The sequence below is a fragment of the Pseudopipra pipra genome, chromosome 2, assembly GCF_036250125.1.
Source record: "Pseudopipra pipra isolate bDixPip1 chromosome 2, bDixPip1.hap1, whole genome shotgun sequence".
Taxonomy (NCBI): Eukaryota; Metazoa; Chordata; class Aves; order Passeriformes; family Pipridae; genus Pseudopipra; species Pseudopipra pipra.
In genome coordinates, this window is record NC_087550.1 from 40,795,844 (window position 1) to 40,814,831 (window position 18,988).

At 36.6% G+C, this 18,988-nt stretch overlaps 1 protein-coding gene across 1 annotated transcript in view; it reads left to right on the forward strand.

The window, feature by feature from the left end:
* ARHGAP42 (Rho GTPase activating protein 42) overlaps positions 1-18,988 on the forward strand; it is a 149,756-nt gene that overhangs the window by 71,549 nt on the left and 59,219 nt on the right. Inside the window, exon 4 of the mRNA XM_064645138.1 lies at positions 9,217-9,288. Coding sequence (XP_064501208.1) covers positions 9,217-9,288 — 72 coding nt within the window. The remainder of the gene's footprint in view (positions 1-9,216; positions 9,289-18,988) is intronic.

Sequence of the window (18,988 nt, forward strand, 5' to 3'; positions counted from 1 at the left end):
TCAGAGTCTGGTCTTGCAGTCATTAAGAATTGTTTCTTGTGGTTGCAGCTCATGAAGAGGTAAACAAATCATTAAGAAAAATAGCTGTAAGATGCTTGAAGTAATTTGTAAGACCTTGCATCCTGTATAGTTCTGTTAAATATTTGTTCTGTTGGGAACTTATCCTGTGCTTTTGTAAGACATTGCCATTGGGTAACATAATGATGTTCAGATGTTTCTGAAGCGGAGAGTCAGATGGTGGAAGCTTCTGTCTTCTGCAGATCCATTTTTTTCCTGTTGGTTTCCATGCTCAGCTTCAACAAGCTCCCTGTATGAACCTTGTCTCTGTCAGATACCAATTAGCTGCCATGTTCCAGAGTCAACAGGTGAATCTGGTGTCTTAATACTCATTAATGACAGAAAGTGTGAGAAGTGGAGGCAGCATGCTGCAGAATGCTTATTTCTGAGGCTGAATGAAGCCCCATCTAAAAGAGAAATGAAGTGCAACGACAAATTTGGATTTTGACAGGTAAAATAGCCTAGATCAGATGAGAAGTTCTGATTACATACCTATTTCAGCACTCCACACATTATTGGTTGGTGATAGCTGTAATGACCTAATAAAATTAAATCTAACCCTGTTTAGCATGATGTTAAAGTGGATTTTTTTTTCTTTAAATTCTGAAGCAAGTAATTTGTTACACTCTTTCACTGGTTTCAGTACTTAATTTATTCTTCATCAATTTGGGAGTGTGACTGCATTTGTAGCTCAGCTATTCGGTTACAGGTCTGGAATGCCACATACCTTTATGAGGGTAACTCTGGACTGTGAAGTTAACGTGACAGTAACCTTTACTGAATCCTTTAACGTGTATAAGGTTTGTGATGTCTCCATTCAATCTAGCTGCTTTCTGCTGAATGGGAAGTGACTCTTTTGCCCAGTCTCAGATTTCTTCAGCTTATCACACAAAACTTTAAATGGGTTTGTAATATGCCTGAGGGAGAGGAGACTTCAAGCCCAGTGGCCCAGGCTTTCTTTTGCTTTGTTTTGGAAACATCTAAATAGTATTTTATTTAGCCTTTATACATCTACACAGAATTACTTTCATGTAAGCAGATTAATACACTTGAGTTTGAATGCGCACAACCTGGCAATTTCACGATGTGATGCATCTTGTCTGAATGGATCACAGGAATCCTATGCTTATTTCTCCCCACTGATTGGGAAGGGAAGGTTATGTGGCCATATCGAGTCTGGAGACAATGGATATCTGGTGCTGAGTGACTGAGTTAATTGTTCAGTATGTCCTTGAGACTCTTTATGTTGGTATTGTTACTGAGATGGTAATGTCCTCTGTCAGATCTTGCTGTTAGCAGTGCATGAACTGATTCATTAGGGGCCACCTGAAGTTCCCAGATTTTGTGAGGAAGCTGTTATTTGAACTGAAATATACTTCTTTTCTTTCTCTATTTTCTTAATGGCAATCCTTAAAGTTAATATTTCTCTGTTGTTACTTGGCCCTAAAGCAAATTAATCAGTATTAGTACAGAGTTGTCTCAAAGGTCCAGACTTTTGGGGTCATTAATAATCCTTGGCTTCTGGGAGGAAGAAAGGAGCTTCTGCTCCACAGTCGTTGCAGACACAGATAATATTGGTGCCTCCTTCTAAGAGAATCAAGTTGCTGTTTTCATGAGAGGTTGTACTGGACTTGGGATCTTTGAGTGCTAAAGCACCATAAATATTGTAATTTGCCATAGAGATTGAAATACTGCAAAAAAGGCAAGATGCTTGAGAGTGGTTGGGCTGTATTTGATAGTACTTGTTGTGTTATTCCCTCGTCTCGAAGAGCAGAGGTCATCATCACCTTATTTAGGAGCATGTGGAAACAGCTCAGAAAGCATATGCCTCAGCTTTGAGACTGCTGGGGTGTAAAATTAATGAAATGTGCTTTATATAAACACTTCACTAATGATTCATGTGCTGATGTAATGAAAGTATTTTAAACTTAATTCTTTTCTATTATATGGTGTGCTTAATAGGATAGTGGGTAGTGTAAAAATAGGAAAAAAAAAGAAGATAGTGTGATGAAGTATTTCTAAAATTACTTACACTCACTCGTTCCTGTCAATGAGCTCACAAAATGTATTGATTGCAAACCATAATATTTTCTTCCTTGGCTGATAGTTGTGAGGAACAAAGGAAACTGCCAAAAGGGACAGAGACCCTGAGAGGACCTCTTGGTATTTGATATTCTTTCCAACTTGTGAGACAAGGTTGCATCTGGTTGGTGATCACAAAGATAGTCACAGTACTCTCTGCAAGGTTTGCTTGTTTTTATAATGTTCTTAGCAGTCTTCTTAACATGACCGGAACTATTTGTTCTTTGATTTTATTAATTTATTTTCTTTATTTTTATTTCTTTTTCCCCTTCAAGTGCAGTTCTGAGAGTAGTCCTTCAATTGGCTTCCCGCAGCAAGGTTCTTGGTTTTTCTTTGTAGCATTAGCACACAAAAGGGTACAAGTACAGTCCTGGTGCTAAACATGCTTTCAAGAATGATGAAATGTTTCTTTTTCTTCTGAACTCGAGAATGTAATTTCTTTCTGTTAGTTCTGGTCTCAATTACAATTCGTGTGATACTTTACAGAACTTGCCTTGTAGGTTACCTGCACTGAAGACTGGCAAAGGAAAAAGTGGAGCTCAAATTAATGTTGGTAGGCTATTAATTTTGTGAAGGGTCTTATTCACTCTGGAAGAGGAGAGTGAAAAAACTATGAAAATATGTGGGGTCTATTTGAGTGAAAGATGCAATGTCTTGCAGTATGTGCAATAATACAAATTTCTACAATAGCTGATTTTAAAAAAGCAGCTTTTAAATATTTTTCCCCTTCTCCTTCAGTTTCTAGTTCAACAGCATGTGTCTCTTGGAATTTTCTCTTTTGTCTTTTTTCCTTTAAATTCTTGGAGTGTCACCACAGTTAAGCATCAAGTCACAGGAAGGGCAGGAGGTCAGATTAAATGCTTGGCTAATTGTGGGGTTTGAATGTATCGGCAAAATAAACTTTAGAGTAGGAGGTCTCTTGCTGCCGTGGAATTTACAGTGTCCTGAAGAAGGAAAGCTTCATGGGCAGAGGGGTAGAATGAAGGCTGGCTGAGCACAGGGATGGTGAGCCAGTGTCTCCAACAAAGGAGTCCTGCATGGGTAGACTTAAGACAAAACTGACTATGGAAGTGGAGAGCCCTGATAGTCATACGATCCCTCTCTCCAGCAGTCCCCACCATAAGTTTTTCTGTGCCAGAGATTTGAGCTTCACAGGAAAATCTGATTTTCATCAGGATATGGGATTGTCAAAATTCCATTGAAAAAGTATCTTAAACTGTCTCAGATCTTAAGGTCTTACGGACAATCTACTTTTCAAGATTAAATTTAGTTCTCCACAAATGAGGTTGTGTGCTTTCTAGTAGATCTTGCTTCTGTTCAAGGGTTGTTCAGCCGGGAGAAGAGAAGGCTCTGAGGAAACCTTCCAGAAGCCTTCCAGTAGTGATAGGATGAGGGGGAATGGTTTAAACTGAAAGAAGGTAGATTTAGTTTAGATATTAGAAGGAAATACATTGGAACGGGTTGTCCAGAGAAGCTGTGGATGCCCCATCCCTGGAAGTGTCCTAGGCCGGGTTGGATGGGGCTTTGAGTAGCCTAGTGGAAAGTGTCTCTGACTATGGCAGGGGGGTTGGAACGAGATGATCTCTAAGGTCCCTTCCAACCCATACCATTCTATGATTCAAATATATATAACTACTCCCAGCCTTAACTAGCATGTGATTTATAGGCATCCCCTTGTGGCAATGTATTAATACCACTTGATACAGCATTAGATTTTTGCTAAGAAGCTGAATATTTCATTACATATTGTACATGGAATTGTCCAACCTATGTTAATAATCATCTGTCATTACAACTTTGTAATCTTCTGAAACTGCTTTAACATCAGCTCTACTTTAAATAACTGACACTGGTAGTGATATGTTTAGAAAATTAACACAAGCTTGGATACTGTTTGATGTCTTTTTTTTTTTTTTGTAAATGTGAGAAAGATGAAGATAAACTTCAAGTATGTTACTGTATTTTTGTTTTCTAAGTATATGATTTGTCTGTGTAGAGTTTTCTGTACAACATGGTGAAAATATTTGTCCTACTAAGGTCAAGTAGTTACAGGCATTGAAATTCACAATATTAACTTTATGTAATATTTATACTTTTTAACTTTTAAAACAGAAACTGTGGACTTAAATACATGACTAGTGTTTTATCATGGCATGTTTATATTCTTTGTAGCATGCAATTTGATATATAAGTTACATAAATGCCTGGTTGTCCATATTTGGTCTCTACTGTTGTATTGATCAGGAGCAGTTGATATAGGCCACAGATTAAAATAAGTGGTTTGTGGTCAGATGTTAAGAATTGTTAGGAATTGGGGGAAATATTTAAAATTAAATTATGTCTTTTTGTCTTGTAGAGCAATATTTTTCTAAATTAGAAATGCATTACTATGAATATAGTAGCTATGGGTTTTGTTGCATTCTTTGAATGAATTTAATTCATGTTACGTAGAAGTCTTATACCAACAGGAAGCAAGTTAAAATTTGTCAACATTCAGATTTTCAAGGATATGAGTTTTATTTCTCATATACAAGTGCGATCATTCTGTGTTGCCATGAAAAATACTCCTAGCAGATTTTGGAGCAAAAAGTGTATTTCCAAGATACAAGACATAAACCCAAAAGTTTTTTGTAGTTAAAGTGTTTTGCTGAAATTCAGATAACCTTGATTTAATTCTTAATTCTGTCACTGCAAATGTGTCTCCCTTGATATTGTTGCTGTTTTCTTCTGGCAGCTGGTGATTCTGTTAATTCTTTTGGTAACCTACCTTGTCATTCTCCCTACAAATAAAAATATAAAGCTCAAAAGATATTAATTGTTCTTGTTGCTGCAATTCAACATTGTAGATACTTAGATGAAGCTAAAAGCTTGTAAAGTGATTCAGGGTTTAAAATTTCCGTGTCTATACTGTTAGTATTTAACAATGAAGTAGCAGCTGCATCGATGTTTATAGATAAATATCTGTTTATATCCACTGATTCTACCAAAGTAGAATTGCAGAATCATAGATTGGTTTGGGTTGGAAGGGACTTAGAGATCATCTCATTCCGGTACCCCTCCCATGGTCAGAGACACTTTCCACTAGACCAGGCTACTCAAAGCCCCATCCAACTTGGCCTTGAACACTTCCAGGGATGAGGCAGCCACAGCTTCTCTGGGCAATCTGTTCCAGTGCCTCACCACCCTCACAGTAAAGAATTTCTTCCTAACATCAACTCTAAACCTACTCTCTTTCCATTTAAATCTTTATCTACCCTCTTTTAGTTTAAGTAAAAGAAGAAGGCAGCAGCTGCGTGTACAGGCCACATATCATTCACTATCCCAAATTTAGAAAAACTAGAAATCTAATTAGAAAACTCATTCAAAAAATTAATATTGAATTTAAGAAAATCTAGAAATTAAAATGTTCAGATATATTTGCAATAAATTAATTTTTCCCTTTCTAGCATTTTGTAATAATGATTCTCATAATGTTCTTCATTTTACTGATTAAAAGTCTTAGTCAAAAAAGAAAAGCTTAAAAATTTGCTAGCCCAAAATATCTCCAAGTATAGACGTGGAGTTTCTCTGTGATGTGTGAAAATCAGTTTAATCTCAGTATTGCTGCATTAATTCAATTTCATAGCTAACTTTTGGAGGGAAGGAGTGTGGGTTGGAAAAGTGGATTATCAAGAATCAGAAAAGACAATTTAAGGTGCTTCACCATGTTGTCTCAATGGCTATCAGAGTGTATTGAAATTTACAGTTATGCAAACAGAGATTGACCTCATAAATTGTCCAAACTACCTTAGAAAAGTGTTTTGAATTTTTAAATGTTTCTTTTTCAAGTATATTTTACAAGTTCTGGATGATTTTAGTGGTACTTATTTCAATGGTATTTTTATCAATAAGTAGAGTTAACTACAGCTAAGTAGAATTATATATACCAAAGATAAAAATCTGATTAAGTTCTTAAGTTTAGAAAAATATTTTTTATTTTTGCTATATCTCATACAGCTCTCAATTGTCAAAGTAATTCTCCTGTTATATCTTTCTAATACTTGCATGGCATCTTCATTAGAAAAGACTGAGGAACTGTCACTAAGATAAAATTGTATGGTTCCTTTGTTTTTTTCGTTTTCTGGAGAAAGACTGATGCTTTTGCCAAACGAGAAACAATCACATTGTTGGATCGACTGCCACATATTAGCCGGGCTGGGCACTGGAACCATGTAGCATTCGGTAGCTATTGGATCAAGAAAGTATAACTTCTTTAAAGGTGTGACTAATCTCAATCAGCTTTGAAGGATAAGATCCATATTTTAAGCACAACTTGGGTTTCTGAAGTTGCTATTTACAGAAACTGTTAGAGTTTTTTTGACATTGTTTGCCTGTTCCAAGTGCCCCTGATTTCAACCTAGCACAATAACTAGGAGTAGGAGAGGGATTATCATCTTGGCAGGAAGAAATTTACTCTATTAGGACCACACAGTGAAAATTTCAGATTACCTAAAGCAATCAGATTTCCACAGAAATGGTTGTGGGAGGACTAGGCTCCTATTTTGTGTGGGAGGGGGGAGGGGGGAAGCCTGTGTGCCGGTTTGTAACCGTTAAAATGAAACTATAAAATAGTTGCAGTGATAGGAATTGACAAAGAAAGGACATTAATAAATGCATATGTAAGGCAAAAATTCTTCTTTCTCTATAATTTTCAGTTTCCAAAAGTTAGGCACAAGCTGGTGGAAATTGATGGAAGTCTTTTCACAGACTTCTGCATCTTTATAATACTGACTGTTGAAGTGCATCTGCTGGGATTTTCTCTGGTCCTTTGCTGCCATGTTCTCCCTCCCCAAAACCAAAGCCTATTACTTGCTTAGCCCCTAATTTTACTGGGAGATGAATTGTCACATCAGAGTTCTCGTCAGTAGAAGCTTTCAGCAGAGGGAATGGCTTGCAATGTGTTCTGTTATTGTGGCTCAGCAGATCTGTTCAGAGGCACAGACCCTGTCTAGATGAAGTGTGTGACACCTTTCAAGTAGCCTGGTGATGTCTACTGTCCATTCCCAGTTCGTGTATAACTGTGGGAGTTATAAAACTGAGCTTCATCCTGGCAAAACTGCTTACTTCTCAGATGAATCCTCTCAGTGTGATATGCTTCCTGTGAATATGTTCTTCCATGGTGTTTGAAGCAGGATTCCTTTTTTTCCAAGGTACTTCATTTGCTTTGCAGCAGCTTTGAGTGAGATGGGTAGGATTTGTTTCAGTTTCTTTAACATTGTCAAGAGGACAGTATGTGAAGTGAGGTCTCTTAGTGTGGCATGGAGGTTGCATAACTGTGGTAGCATTGAGTGAAGGGGAGGCCATTCAGCTCCACATGAGGTTAGTTTGAGAGGCAATGACTAGCAACAGGACTAGCAATGATTGCTGGTATCAGTAGTAACTACTTGATAATACATAATACATAATACATTAATTGAACTGTGAGGTATTTAGCAATGAATCTTAAAGGCAGAGAAAAAACTTAGTTTTGTACATAAAAAAAAAATAAAAAATGCATCCACAGTTCTGTACCAGTGACTCCACTAAGCTTTTGTGATTTTGCTGTGTGCTGCCAAGAGCCACGTACATGTTCTGTAACTTATCAAAACTTTGAGCTCCTGCTTCCAGGTGTATGCGCTGCAACATTGCCTGGTTGTGGCAAATCATTTAAGTTTTGCACCCCTGTTAATCTTTAATCTTTAAAGATTTAAGATCCTTGGGGTTGAACTTATCTTTTTTTAGGTCTGTGCACTTTTCCTTGTAAAAAGTGTTGAGTCCCAGTTAGATTGCTGGATGATGCCTAAAAATCTATATATTATTTGGAAATGTCCACTCAGAGATGTAGCTCTGTGGTCTGATCCAGTGGAATTGATGGAGGTTGTTAAATGCAGTGAAAACACTCCTTTTCATCTTCTGTGCCTGATTTTTGTTTTTAAATGTAGCACATTTTGATGACTTTATCATTGAGCATTCCGGTTTTGCCATTGCTGTCTTGGACTTTGCTTCATTAGGGTGTCGAATCTCTACTTTTCCTGAAACTTTTCCCTGCTAAGAGTTGTGGTGATTCTGTGGTCTTTCAAATTGTAATGTTATGTTTGGGAGGAAAGAAAATGTGTTTGTATTTCAGTGGGTTTATTCTCTGTGTTTATTAGTACAGGTTTTTGGGAAGTTTTTGTGCCTAACTGACCATTTGGTTTATCAATTATTGTTGTGGAAGAACCACAAGATCTGTATTCATTCATATTTGGCTTAGGTGCATGTTAGCTTTGCCCAGACTTCCAAACCTGCCAAAGCTCAAATGATGAGTATGGTAAAGACTGAACTGGTGTGAAGAAAAAAAGGCTGGGGACTACTTTGGGTGGTCACTGCTGGGAATGGTTTTCAGAGAGGGATTCCCAGGACTGGATTTACACTAAATAAACAGAGGCTATGAGGGGAATACTGTGTTTCATTAAGAACTCTGGTTTAGGTTAAAGGGATAAAAATAGCTGCAGGACATCTTAAATTAGTTTAGAAAAGTGAAGGAACCCAAGCTAGAGTATTTTTTAAATTGTCTACTTATCTTTTAAGAGTTCTCTGCCTCACTCTCCTCTGTTCAGTGTAACTAGGTATGTAATCCAAAGAGATAACCGAAAAGATTCAGCTGTCAAGTTTCAGATTCTATAAACACAGACTTTTTTAGTCAGTGCTGTCAGTACCAGTATATTTGTCTTCTTTGTTCTGCCAAAACATGTTCCTGAAAGTTTTCATTTTCTATTCTGGTTTTAGGCAAGATGCAAGAAATGGAAGTAAAGTACCAGAAAACCCTTCTACATATTGAAGAGAGACATTCATTACAATTGCTTTAGTTATTCATGAAAATGGTCCATAATAGACTAGTTTACGTTGGTGTTGTATGTTTTGTGTGAAGAAAACATAATTACTTGCCTTCTGCCCATATGCTCTTCCTAGAAAGTTAAAGATATGAATTTTTCAGTCTTGCACACTGGCAGAGTTACAGTGACTCTACTTTCTGCAAATACTCTATTAAAAAGATATGCTTTGTGTTTAACTTTGCAGATCCAGAATGCTAATGATGTGCTAATAGCACCGCTGGAGAAGTTTCGTAAAGAGCAAATAGGAGCAGCAAAAGTAAGTGGCTGTGGTTGTTTTTCATTTCATGTTTATTTGAGTTTATCAGTATGTTTTGAAGGCTGGACTGAAAACAGGCATTTTGTATTCAAACAGACTTGATACCATCCTCATTAATATGTTAGTAAATTATACTGAATTCTTTGCTTCAGAGGAGAAGATGATTTAGAAATGGAGCTTAAAGACTGATAATATGCATAGGGAGCAGCTCTTGCTACTGTTGCACATTCCTACCATCTGATGTTGCATTCATTTACTGATGTCTGCATTTACATTATGCTACATCTTGGATTAACCCAGAACCACAGAGAGGATTCAAACAGCTGCTATAAGTGCAGTGGCCCTCGAGTGGCCATTGTATAAAGACAGAAGATAATATTGGGAAAAAATGTTGGAAGGAACTGTCTAGAAGAGGTATTTTCCATCTGATCCTGGATTCTTAAGTGGCTATCATTGACTGCCTTAATCACAGTCTCTGATAGATGCATAAAGGCTTGGTAGTCAGTTGGAGGTATGGTTAGTAACAATTCCTTCTGTCTGCATAAATATGGTAGTTCTGAAGCATTTTGCATCATACATTAGCACTCATAAAAATTTCTGGGAAATCTTCCATTTGTAAGGTTAAATGAGTACAAAATAAGTTCTGTGATGTTGCAGGTGAGGTTGTGCTTGTGCTGTACTCAAAACAAACTCAGAAGAAAAACAGAGCTATTGGAAAGAGAGACCAAAGGTTTATATTTCTTGTACTGCTGTTGTGAATGTGTAGCAAACAGATGCGACTGCTTCCGCACAGGAACTAAGTAGATGTTTGTGAAGAATTTTTGCTGTGAACTTGAGGTCAGATTTCTCTGAAATGGATGTTCTTTACTCTCTTACTTGATACGTTTTTGTGTACAACTACATTCTTCTCTTGTCCCACCCCTATGCTGCTGTGAGATGCAGGGCTGGGAGTTTATTTACCATGCTGCATAAATCAGAATTTAATCCCAGCACAAAATTATTTTTAGTTTTCAGTAGGTTTTCATAGTCTTGTTCAGTTCTTTGTGTTACCATTTTACTTCATATTCCTATAGTTTAAGAGATATCATTCTTCTCTGCACAGCATCCTATTTGAAAGCCTAACCCATTGTACTATTGACTGATTTGGTACATCAAGAGAGACAATCCACAGGCAGTTCACAGGGCTCTGTGCAGAGCTTTATAAGACACATTTATATATAAATGATATTACTGAAGATGACTTCCTTGTTTTTTGTATCAAGTATTGAACATTAAAGGCAGGACACTACAGGATAGGTTGAGTCTTCTATGTTTGGTATATCGCAATTCACCTTTGAATTGATTTTTATCAGTTGAAGCAATTACAGTTGGCCTTTAACTAAGTGGTATCAACACAAAGAAGTGAGAAATTAATTTCTTTCAGTACAACCTGTGATCTAGGAATAATGAGACCCACATGAAACAGAGTAGACATTTGGGCTTTGTGAAACTCATAGTTAGTAAAGTTGAGAACGTGGTCAGATCTCTTACCCTCACTTTCATTCACTGAGATCAACCCTTGAGCATTTATGAACTCTTATGAGTTGAGCTTCCTACTTATTTATCTGCAGTTAATGAAGGTTTGTACAGAGATTTGGCTCTCTGAACTCCTCGGGGGTGATCTGTATTGATAGACAAGCAAAAAATGTAGACCCTTTTTTGTTGCTTGGATTTCAGCGGTAAGTTTCACAGAACACTGAGATCGCTTCTTATTTCTTCAGCTGTGTGAACCATGTGTCAGTTGTTAGTTTTTGCTCTGAAATACCAAGTGTGAACTGGTTTTTTTCCTGTAGTGTTAACTTACAACAGTGTGTGGAACTGTATTCATATCAAACACAAAATTGCATCTGTTTCTCTGTTACCCCTCTCCCCACCAAAACCCCAAAACATTTCTGTGTATGTGTTCCTCTCTGAAGAGAATCTGAGTGGTACAAACTCCACAAGATAGCTGATAGTTTTGTCATTTTATGTATTTCTAGAGCTGTGACTTTACAGTCAATTTGCATCATAATATCTTATGGACTAACATTTAAAAAGATTAGGTATAGAAGCAGCAGATTAATTGTATATGCCTTTAGCATTGACAATGTCAGTAGTAGCTAGCGATGAAAGCAGCTGTTGGGTGTTGGACTCTCTCTCTTCTAATTGGACTTTGAAATTATCAGTTTTAGTACCCTTTTAAGCTGTGTTTCCAAATTTTGTGGAGGAAAAAGATTATTAGGTATCTGTGTTGCCAATATACATAATAGGAAATTATATTAGGTACTACTGTCAGATTTTGCTGAGGTGAAGATAAAGTGAGAGAGCGCTTAAAAGTGCTTGCTGGGCTTTTTTTCTTTCTTTTTTAAAATACCAGATGATATTCAGCTGGAGATAAAACCAAACCATCCCCACCACCACCACCCTCCTATCCACACACATATGCAGGGGAAAAAAAGAGAAAATAAATTATAAGAATCACCATTTTGTTTTAATAATAAGTAATTTCACATGATTCTTCCTACCATGATGAACTACTTAGGACTATCCTATAATTGTGCTTAATAGAGAATGAGAATATTTCATTGTTTCTTCAAAACTTATAGCACGTTTAAGCAAAAAATATTGTCACAGAAATCAAAGAGAATACAGAGGATAAAATATATCCTGTTGATGTTACGGAGCTATATTTCAAATACAAGGACAGTATAAACTCAGAGTGCAAAGTTCAAGTGTTTTTGGAACATCACAAGAATAACATTAAAGACTAGTCCTTCAGGTGCACTTTAAAAACCTGAAGGTACCCAACAAATTTGAGAAACATCCACCATAAAACATTAGTATTTGTAACCTAACCAGCAATATACAAATCGCCATCACTTGCTCTTCTTGATTTATACTACTTGCTCTTCTGTTTTTATTGCACATATTTCAGTTATTCCTTTTCTGCACACACTCAGTTTAAATAAAGCTGAGTTCTCTCCAGAGACTACACAAACCCAGCTTTGCATTGGATAGCCTGTTGATTTACTCCATCTGAGTTTAAAAAAATGACCTCTGCAATTATTGTAGAAAGGCAAGCAGAAGCCGGGTGAGGTAACTGGGAAAGGATTCCAGGCACGAAGCCTTTTGCCTTATTTGGTCAATGTGGTTTGCAAGGCCCCAGCTGGTAACTTTGGTGAGCTCATTGTGTGATGTGTTATGGACAATAAAGCCGAACTTTCATCTTTCTTTTTATCCATTGAGTAGAGCATTTAGCAACATTTGTTCCAATATTCATTGACCTTTAATACAACTTAAATCAGATCAAAGACAACAGAAGCAATTTTGGTTTTAAGACTTAAAAGGAACGCTTTGTTTCCTCCTTACAATTCCATTTGTTTGTTTCATAAAATAATTTATTTTGGCCAGGAGGATTATTTTTTATTATTATTTTATTTCATTCATTTACAGGAAGATATGAATTCCTTCCTGCTTGGGAAACAAATCCATATTCACTGCTGGGATTAAATTTCCTGCATCTTTGCTCATATGTATCCTCATATGTAGGCACGCGAGAACTGGCACGTTCTTTCCGTGTTTGATTTGGATTGTCTGGAAATTGAGGAGGGTAAAACAAACAAAAAACCCATTTTTCAGGGTCTGTCAGAAAACTGTCAAAGCAGAGTTTTAGACAGATATCTAAGATTGGTTAGAAATACCAAAATGCCCATTTCTTGAACAGGTTTCCTTGGTATCTGATCAAATTATAGCACTTGTGATCCTTTAACTGAGAAAAATGAAATGACCTTGCTCTGGTAGGTATGGTAAAAGGTGTTTCATTGCTAGTGTCTGTTACTCAAGGTTTGGTACTTGTGTCCACTAGATCTGGTATATTTTAATGTCAGTCTGAAGCATAGTGGAAGGGGGCCAGGGGAAGGAAGACGGAAGAGAGGCTGGACCAGGATAATTGATGTCCAAATGCTTTAGGTTAAAATGCCACACGGTTTCTCAGAAAGGGTAACTACTACCAGAGTTACCTGATACCTTTTTTGATAAGATAACTTATTCTGTAGGCAAAGAAATGCAAGGCATCAAACCTATTTCTATTTCAGCAAGGCTTTTAAAGCACTTTACATGAGGCATTGTAATTAGTTTAGATGGAGCTTAGTATGAGAAGTCTAATCTGTCAGAGGAACTGGCTAACAGGAAGAGAGCAGCGAGTTTTGTTTATGGGAGAGACTGTCTGGTTAAAGAGAAGCCACTAATTAGAAGAACCCATGGGGCAATTTGAGATCAGTCTGTTGTTTTATTTTCAGTAATGATCAGGCAAAAAATATCTAGTGGTGTCGACGTAGGTTGCCTAGATAGAGGAGGAGGCCTGGAACATTGGGAAGAAAGTGTAGGATGAAATGACTGAGCATGAGGAACTGAGCCTACTCAAAGGTCAGGAGACAACTGCATACCAAAAAATCTGCTGTACTGGTAAATAACTCAAGTGGCAGTCTCTTTAGATATTATAGGTTATTAAGGATCTATCTCTGGTAGATAGAAAAGTACAAATTTTCTTTAGCTTTGCTTTTACTTACATAAATCCTCAATTTTCGTTAAAGTTTGTGAACTGTGAAAGACTAAATTGCGTTTATAAATATACATTTAATTCAAATGTCCTAGAACATTTCTATCTCAGAAATAATTCCATATATGTTGTCTTATCTGATATCATATTTAAACTAGTATTGACAGATACAAGAACTGAGAAATCAGGCGGCTAAGCTTATTAAAATATTGGTTTTATAATGGTAACTTTTGTTTGTGACAGTTTTAAGTTGCAAATATGAAAACTTCTTCAAATTAAATATTGTTAAAAATGTATATTACTTCATTTTGATTTTTGTTGTTTCTCTCTGGATTACAATGTATATTTATAGAGTCTTCTGCGAAATGACCCAGGTCCTAAAATTTGGAGTAGGCAAATTGTTGCTTTATCAGCTGCAGCTGTCTGTTTTTCCCTTTATAATTTGCATTTAATGAAAATGTATAGTATAAACATTATTTTCGAAATAGATAAAATGTATTTTATTTTCCCTTCGTTATTCAAATGAATTTATGGAAATACAGAGCAGTTAAAGACCTGCATCAATTTGGTAATCTCTATTAAAATTATTTTTTCTAAGTACAAAATAATTTTAATGTCACAGTATGATTAGCCATTTCTTCTTTTGTTCTTCTCTATGTGAAATATTTGGGAAATTTCAAAAATAGTGGTGAAGAGCCCAGCATGCAAACACCTCATCTTTTCAAGAAGTCTTACTTTCTCCTGTGCAAAGCCAATTAAGATGGGAAATATCACTGAGCACCTGAACCCCAAGTTCTTTTGAAGCAACTGGGTCTACTTGAGACAGTTCTTGCTCTGCAAATGCAGCAAAATTATTTTGTCATTGCAGTTTACTTCGGTTTAATTACTTTTTCATTCAAAGTTGAAAAACTTGTAAGAAGTTAAAGGGAAAAAAAAAAACAACTAATCCTAAAAGCTTTTTTCCCTTCTAGTACATTCTTTTAAGAAATGAGAGCGAAAACTCAAATCTCATAACTAAAAGATTATGGACACAGTGATTAAATACTGTTGGTTCAGTCTGTTAACCGTGGATGTTTGTGAAGAATGCAGTTAATGTTATGTGCATAATCAGTTTTAATAAATTCTGTTAAATTCAGTCTTTTCTGTTATAAGTTAGTATGATTAACTGGCTCACTGACTAAAACAGGTTTCTGAAGCTGTGTTTTTTCTGCAGTTTAATAAAATTCTAATTTGCATCCTAAAGAAAACAGACATAAATTAAGGATAAATAAATTAGTCCACTGTAGTAAATAGGAAGATAATTTACTGTTCTGCCATAACATTTAGGAATTAAGGCTTAGAATAAATTTGTTAATTGGTGGAATTGCCTAAGTGAGTATGCAGTGTATTTGTCTTTGCAAAAGAAAATTTTTTGAAAAATCTGCAGTTAGTAAAACAAAAAATTAAAAACTTAGGTAGCAAGTATCAGCCAACAAAAGAACATAAAAATGCGAGAAAACTTGTACATTTGCTAATTAAATTAAGGCTCTTTTTCTTGCTAATCTACTGCAGCCTATTTTAATGTGTGTCATGGGAAGGATTCAGGAAGGTTGCATCCTGACCCTGCACAGCTGCTAGAGTCCTGCTGGACTCCTGAGCTCTGATTAAAAGTATGAACAAGGACATTCACCTCTAAGCTGAATTTCCAGTTCACAGGGGAACTGAACTTCTTAGTGAGTGTTTCAAGGCATGGAGAATTTGCTGAATAGGGTGCAGTAGCTCTACTCATCTGTTATGTCTTTTCCAACCTTCTCTCAGACACAGTATGGAGAGGATTATGTTCCACATCTGAGAAACAGGTCTAAAGGTTGTTGCTGAGAATTGGTTGTAAGAATCTCTAGGAGGATTTAAGGATGGGTGATAGTATCCGAGAAGTATCACTTCTGTACTGTAACAAAAAATGGGGCATCATTACTTGAAACTTTAATGTGTCTTGGTGTAGATATGGGAGCATCAAAAGATCCATCTTTCCACCAAATGACCAGCTTTGTTATTTCAGGATCTCTCAGGTTATATATACCATTTGTTCCTGTGGAGTTTGCCAAGAAGGGGTGAGGGGTGGTCTCAAATTGTTGTCTTGATGAGAAGATCAACCCCCCCTAAGAAGTAAACTGAGAGCACTATTTGGGCTTAACAATGCCACTGGGGAGGCATAACTTTTCACCCCAAAGTGATATTTTGTGTTCCTTTATCAGTGTTGTAAGAGGGACTCTGAAAATAGATACTTTCAAAACAAAACAAAATCACTTCTGACATTGACCCCAGACTGTTTCCTTTTTTTTTTTAGTATCTGTAAACAGCACAGCTTCCAGTTGTGTGTATTAATCTAAAAAATTTCTCATAGCACGCCTCAAGTTCTTCCTCAGGTCAGCGTTGCAGTCCTGTTGTGATGACGTGGGAGGTGCCGTGGGACTATGAACTGTGCTGAACGTGCTGCTGGCACACAGAAATCACAGATGTTGGCTGATGGGTTGGCATAGACAGGAGATTCCCAAAGAGTGTTTTAAAAAAGAAATTGCTCATTAAGAAATAGATATTTTTATCTTCAATTTTTAAAATAAAGCAGTGTGTTTGTGAAGTTATAAGCTAGTCTGTTGCAATGGCTTTATTTGAATGACATTATGTTCTTTGCAGCTTTTTCGCTTTATCTTTGCTGTCAGTACACAAAGCAAAGATGTTAACTGTGCAGAGGAAGTGGCCTCTTCATGGACATTTTAGTTTACTGGTGTACAGGGACATTCCTGAAATACATTTCGTTTGTGAAGGAATCTAGCATAAGAAAGGAGGCATGGAGAACCTGAAATGGCGGTTTGTCTCCATGGGAAGGAAAGAAAGCCAATGCAGATGGGAGGAACACGCGCAAGGAGAGCAGCAACATCAGGTGTGGGATGCCAGCAAGAGCAGCTGCTCAGGGAATGGGTGATGGCCTCTTAGGGAGGCAGAGACAAAAAGAAGCAGCAGTGGCTGGAAAGGGACAGTGGTGGAGACCAAGGGATGTTGCTGAGTAATGTAATACAGTTTTAAAAATTGGATGTTCTTTTTGTAGTTAAGACATACACCTCTCTGACTGTTATAATGAAAGTGAGCCTTACAGTCAAGTGCAAAGATCATGCTACAATTGTTGTGCCTGTAGCAGCTGGATATTCTATCATTAGTATTTCTGTGCGCTTGTGTGTTAGTAATTGTAGAGCCAAACCGATCTTCTCTGTCCTTTGTATAAGAACTAGACACTCAAGGGAAACAAGCCATTTTTCACTGTTTATGCAGTTGTATAACAAGTTGGTGTGACTGCTGAACTTAAAAGGCCAGCTTCTAGATGTCTAAATATGGGTGAAACTGAGAGCTTTATTCCTGCTTAGTCCAAGTGATGACATGGAAGATTAGGCAAAAATTGGAGTTGCCTGTTCCCTGTGAATAAGACCAGTCCACTTCAGTACAAGGCATTCTAAATCTACTTTTCTCTTTCCACGCAGTCCATGGGGGATGCAGTTGCATCAAAGAGTCAGCTACAACCCACTAGACCTGTGCAATGGTGTTAAGTTTGTCTTTTCCTGTAAAGCTTCTTTTCTCTCATTTGCTCCACATTGTCATCTGAACTGAATAGAATTTGGTGTGTATGGAAATGAAGCAGAAACAATAGAAGATGTGTTTTATTTTTTGAATGACCTTCAAGAAACTCTGTAAGCTCATACTGGAACTCATAATGGGGAAAAACTACAACTAGTTTCTACTGATGGAGAGCAGGTCTTCGATCTGATTTTGTAAGCGTTAATGTTAACAGGTTTCCATGGATGGTGTTGCCAGCTCAGTGACTTCAGCATTTTGAATATTCTAAATCACAACATGTGTTATTGCTGATTGACTTTTATTTTTGAAGAATAGCATGCCTCAAATCTGAGTTGGCTTCTTTCCTTCTCTCATGTAATTGATGCCTTAGGATTGAGTCATATTTTCCATTGTCATTTACTTTCTACTCAGCATCTATAGCTGTATTGATTTCTATCAAATATCTGCAATACTTATGACATGAGCAGTTTATTCCATAAGCTTTTTTATGAAGTATACAGAGCTAATACAGGTTTTTTGCTGAATTCCTAAATTGCATAGGTATCTTTCTTTTTGAAATCATGACACAGAAGACCCTCTTCCTGTTAAGATAAAACATTTTCAATAAATACTTCATATTTAGTCGACAGTAAAGCAATAAAACTAGATTACGTGTGTAGACTTACCAGTCCTGCTGTTTGGGCAGGGATTTAGCAGATTCCCAGACATCTAGCAGCTACTCCTGGAATCTTCAAATGCCAAATAAACTCAAGATAGCTCTGCAGCTGAATAACAGGGAGTCTAATGTGTCTTGCTTTGTGACCTGCCAGTACTGGCAGGTTTGCATGTCTTTTCACAGCAGTGCTGGAAACTTCTAATATTTTTTTTCCATTTCAGGAGAGAATTTTTTGGAGAGAAACAAACATCCTACAAACACATTTGTTCATTTAAAAGTAATTGCATTTTAATTTGAAAACATCTGATGGAATCACAGAGGGAAAAATTAGGAAATGGCTGTAGGACTAACCTCTTGCAGGACACACTTTTGAAAGTACCTGATATTTGGATGCCTGTAAAGGTATTACAGAGGGAAAAGAAAATTTTCCTCAGAAGTTTTTGAACCTGAAAGTAAATTATCTCTTGCAAGGTTATTCAGTATTTTACACAGATGTGAACTCCATCTAAACTTAAATTAGTTTTGGGCTGTTTAAAGTATATTTCAGTTTTATGTATTCCTTACCTGATTTTAATTGAGGTTATTTTTTAAACTGCCAGTTTTTAATATCTGTCTTCATAGCTTTAATGCCACTAAACACTCTTGTATTCCTGGTTTATTGCCTTGTTATGCTTCATAGTTACAATATGTTCTTTTTATTATAATTATTTGTGTCTTACACCATATTCTTTTCTGGATAATCATGGTTTGCATATAGTTGCTCTTTTTTAGTAAAGAATTGGTTTTAAGATTTATAGTTTTTTGGACATTTAATTTTCTACATGATGCATTCAGCTTTAATATGGAAGTGTTTTCACTAGCAG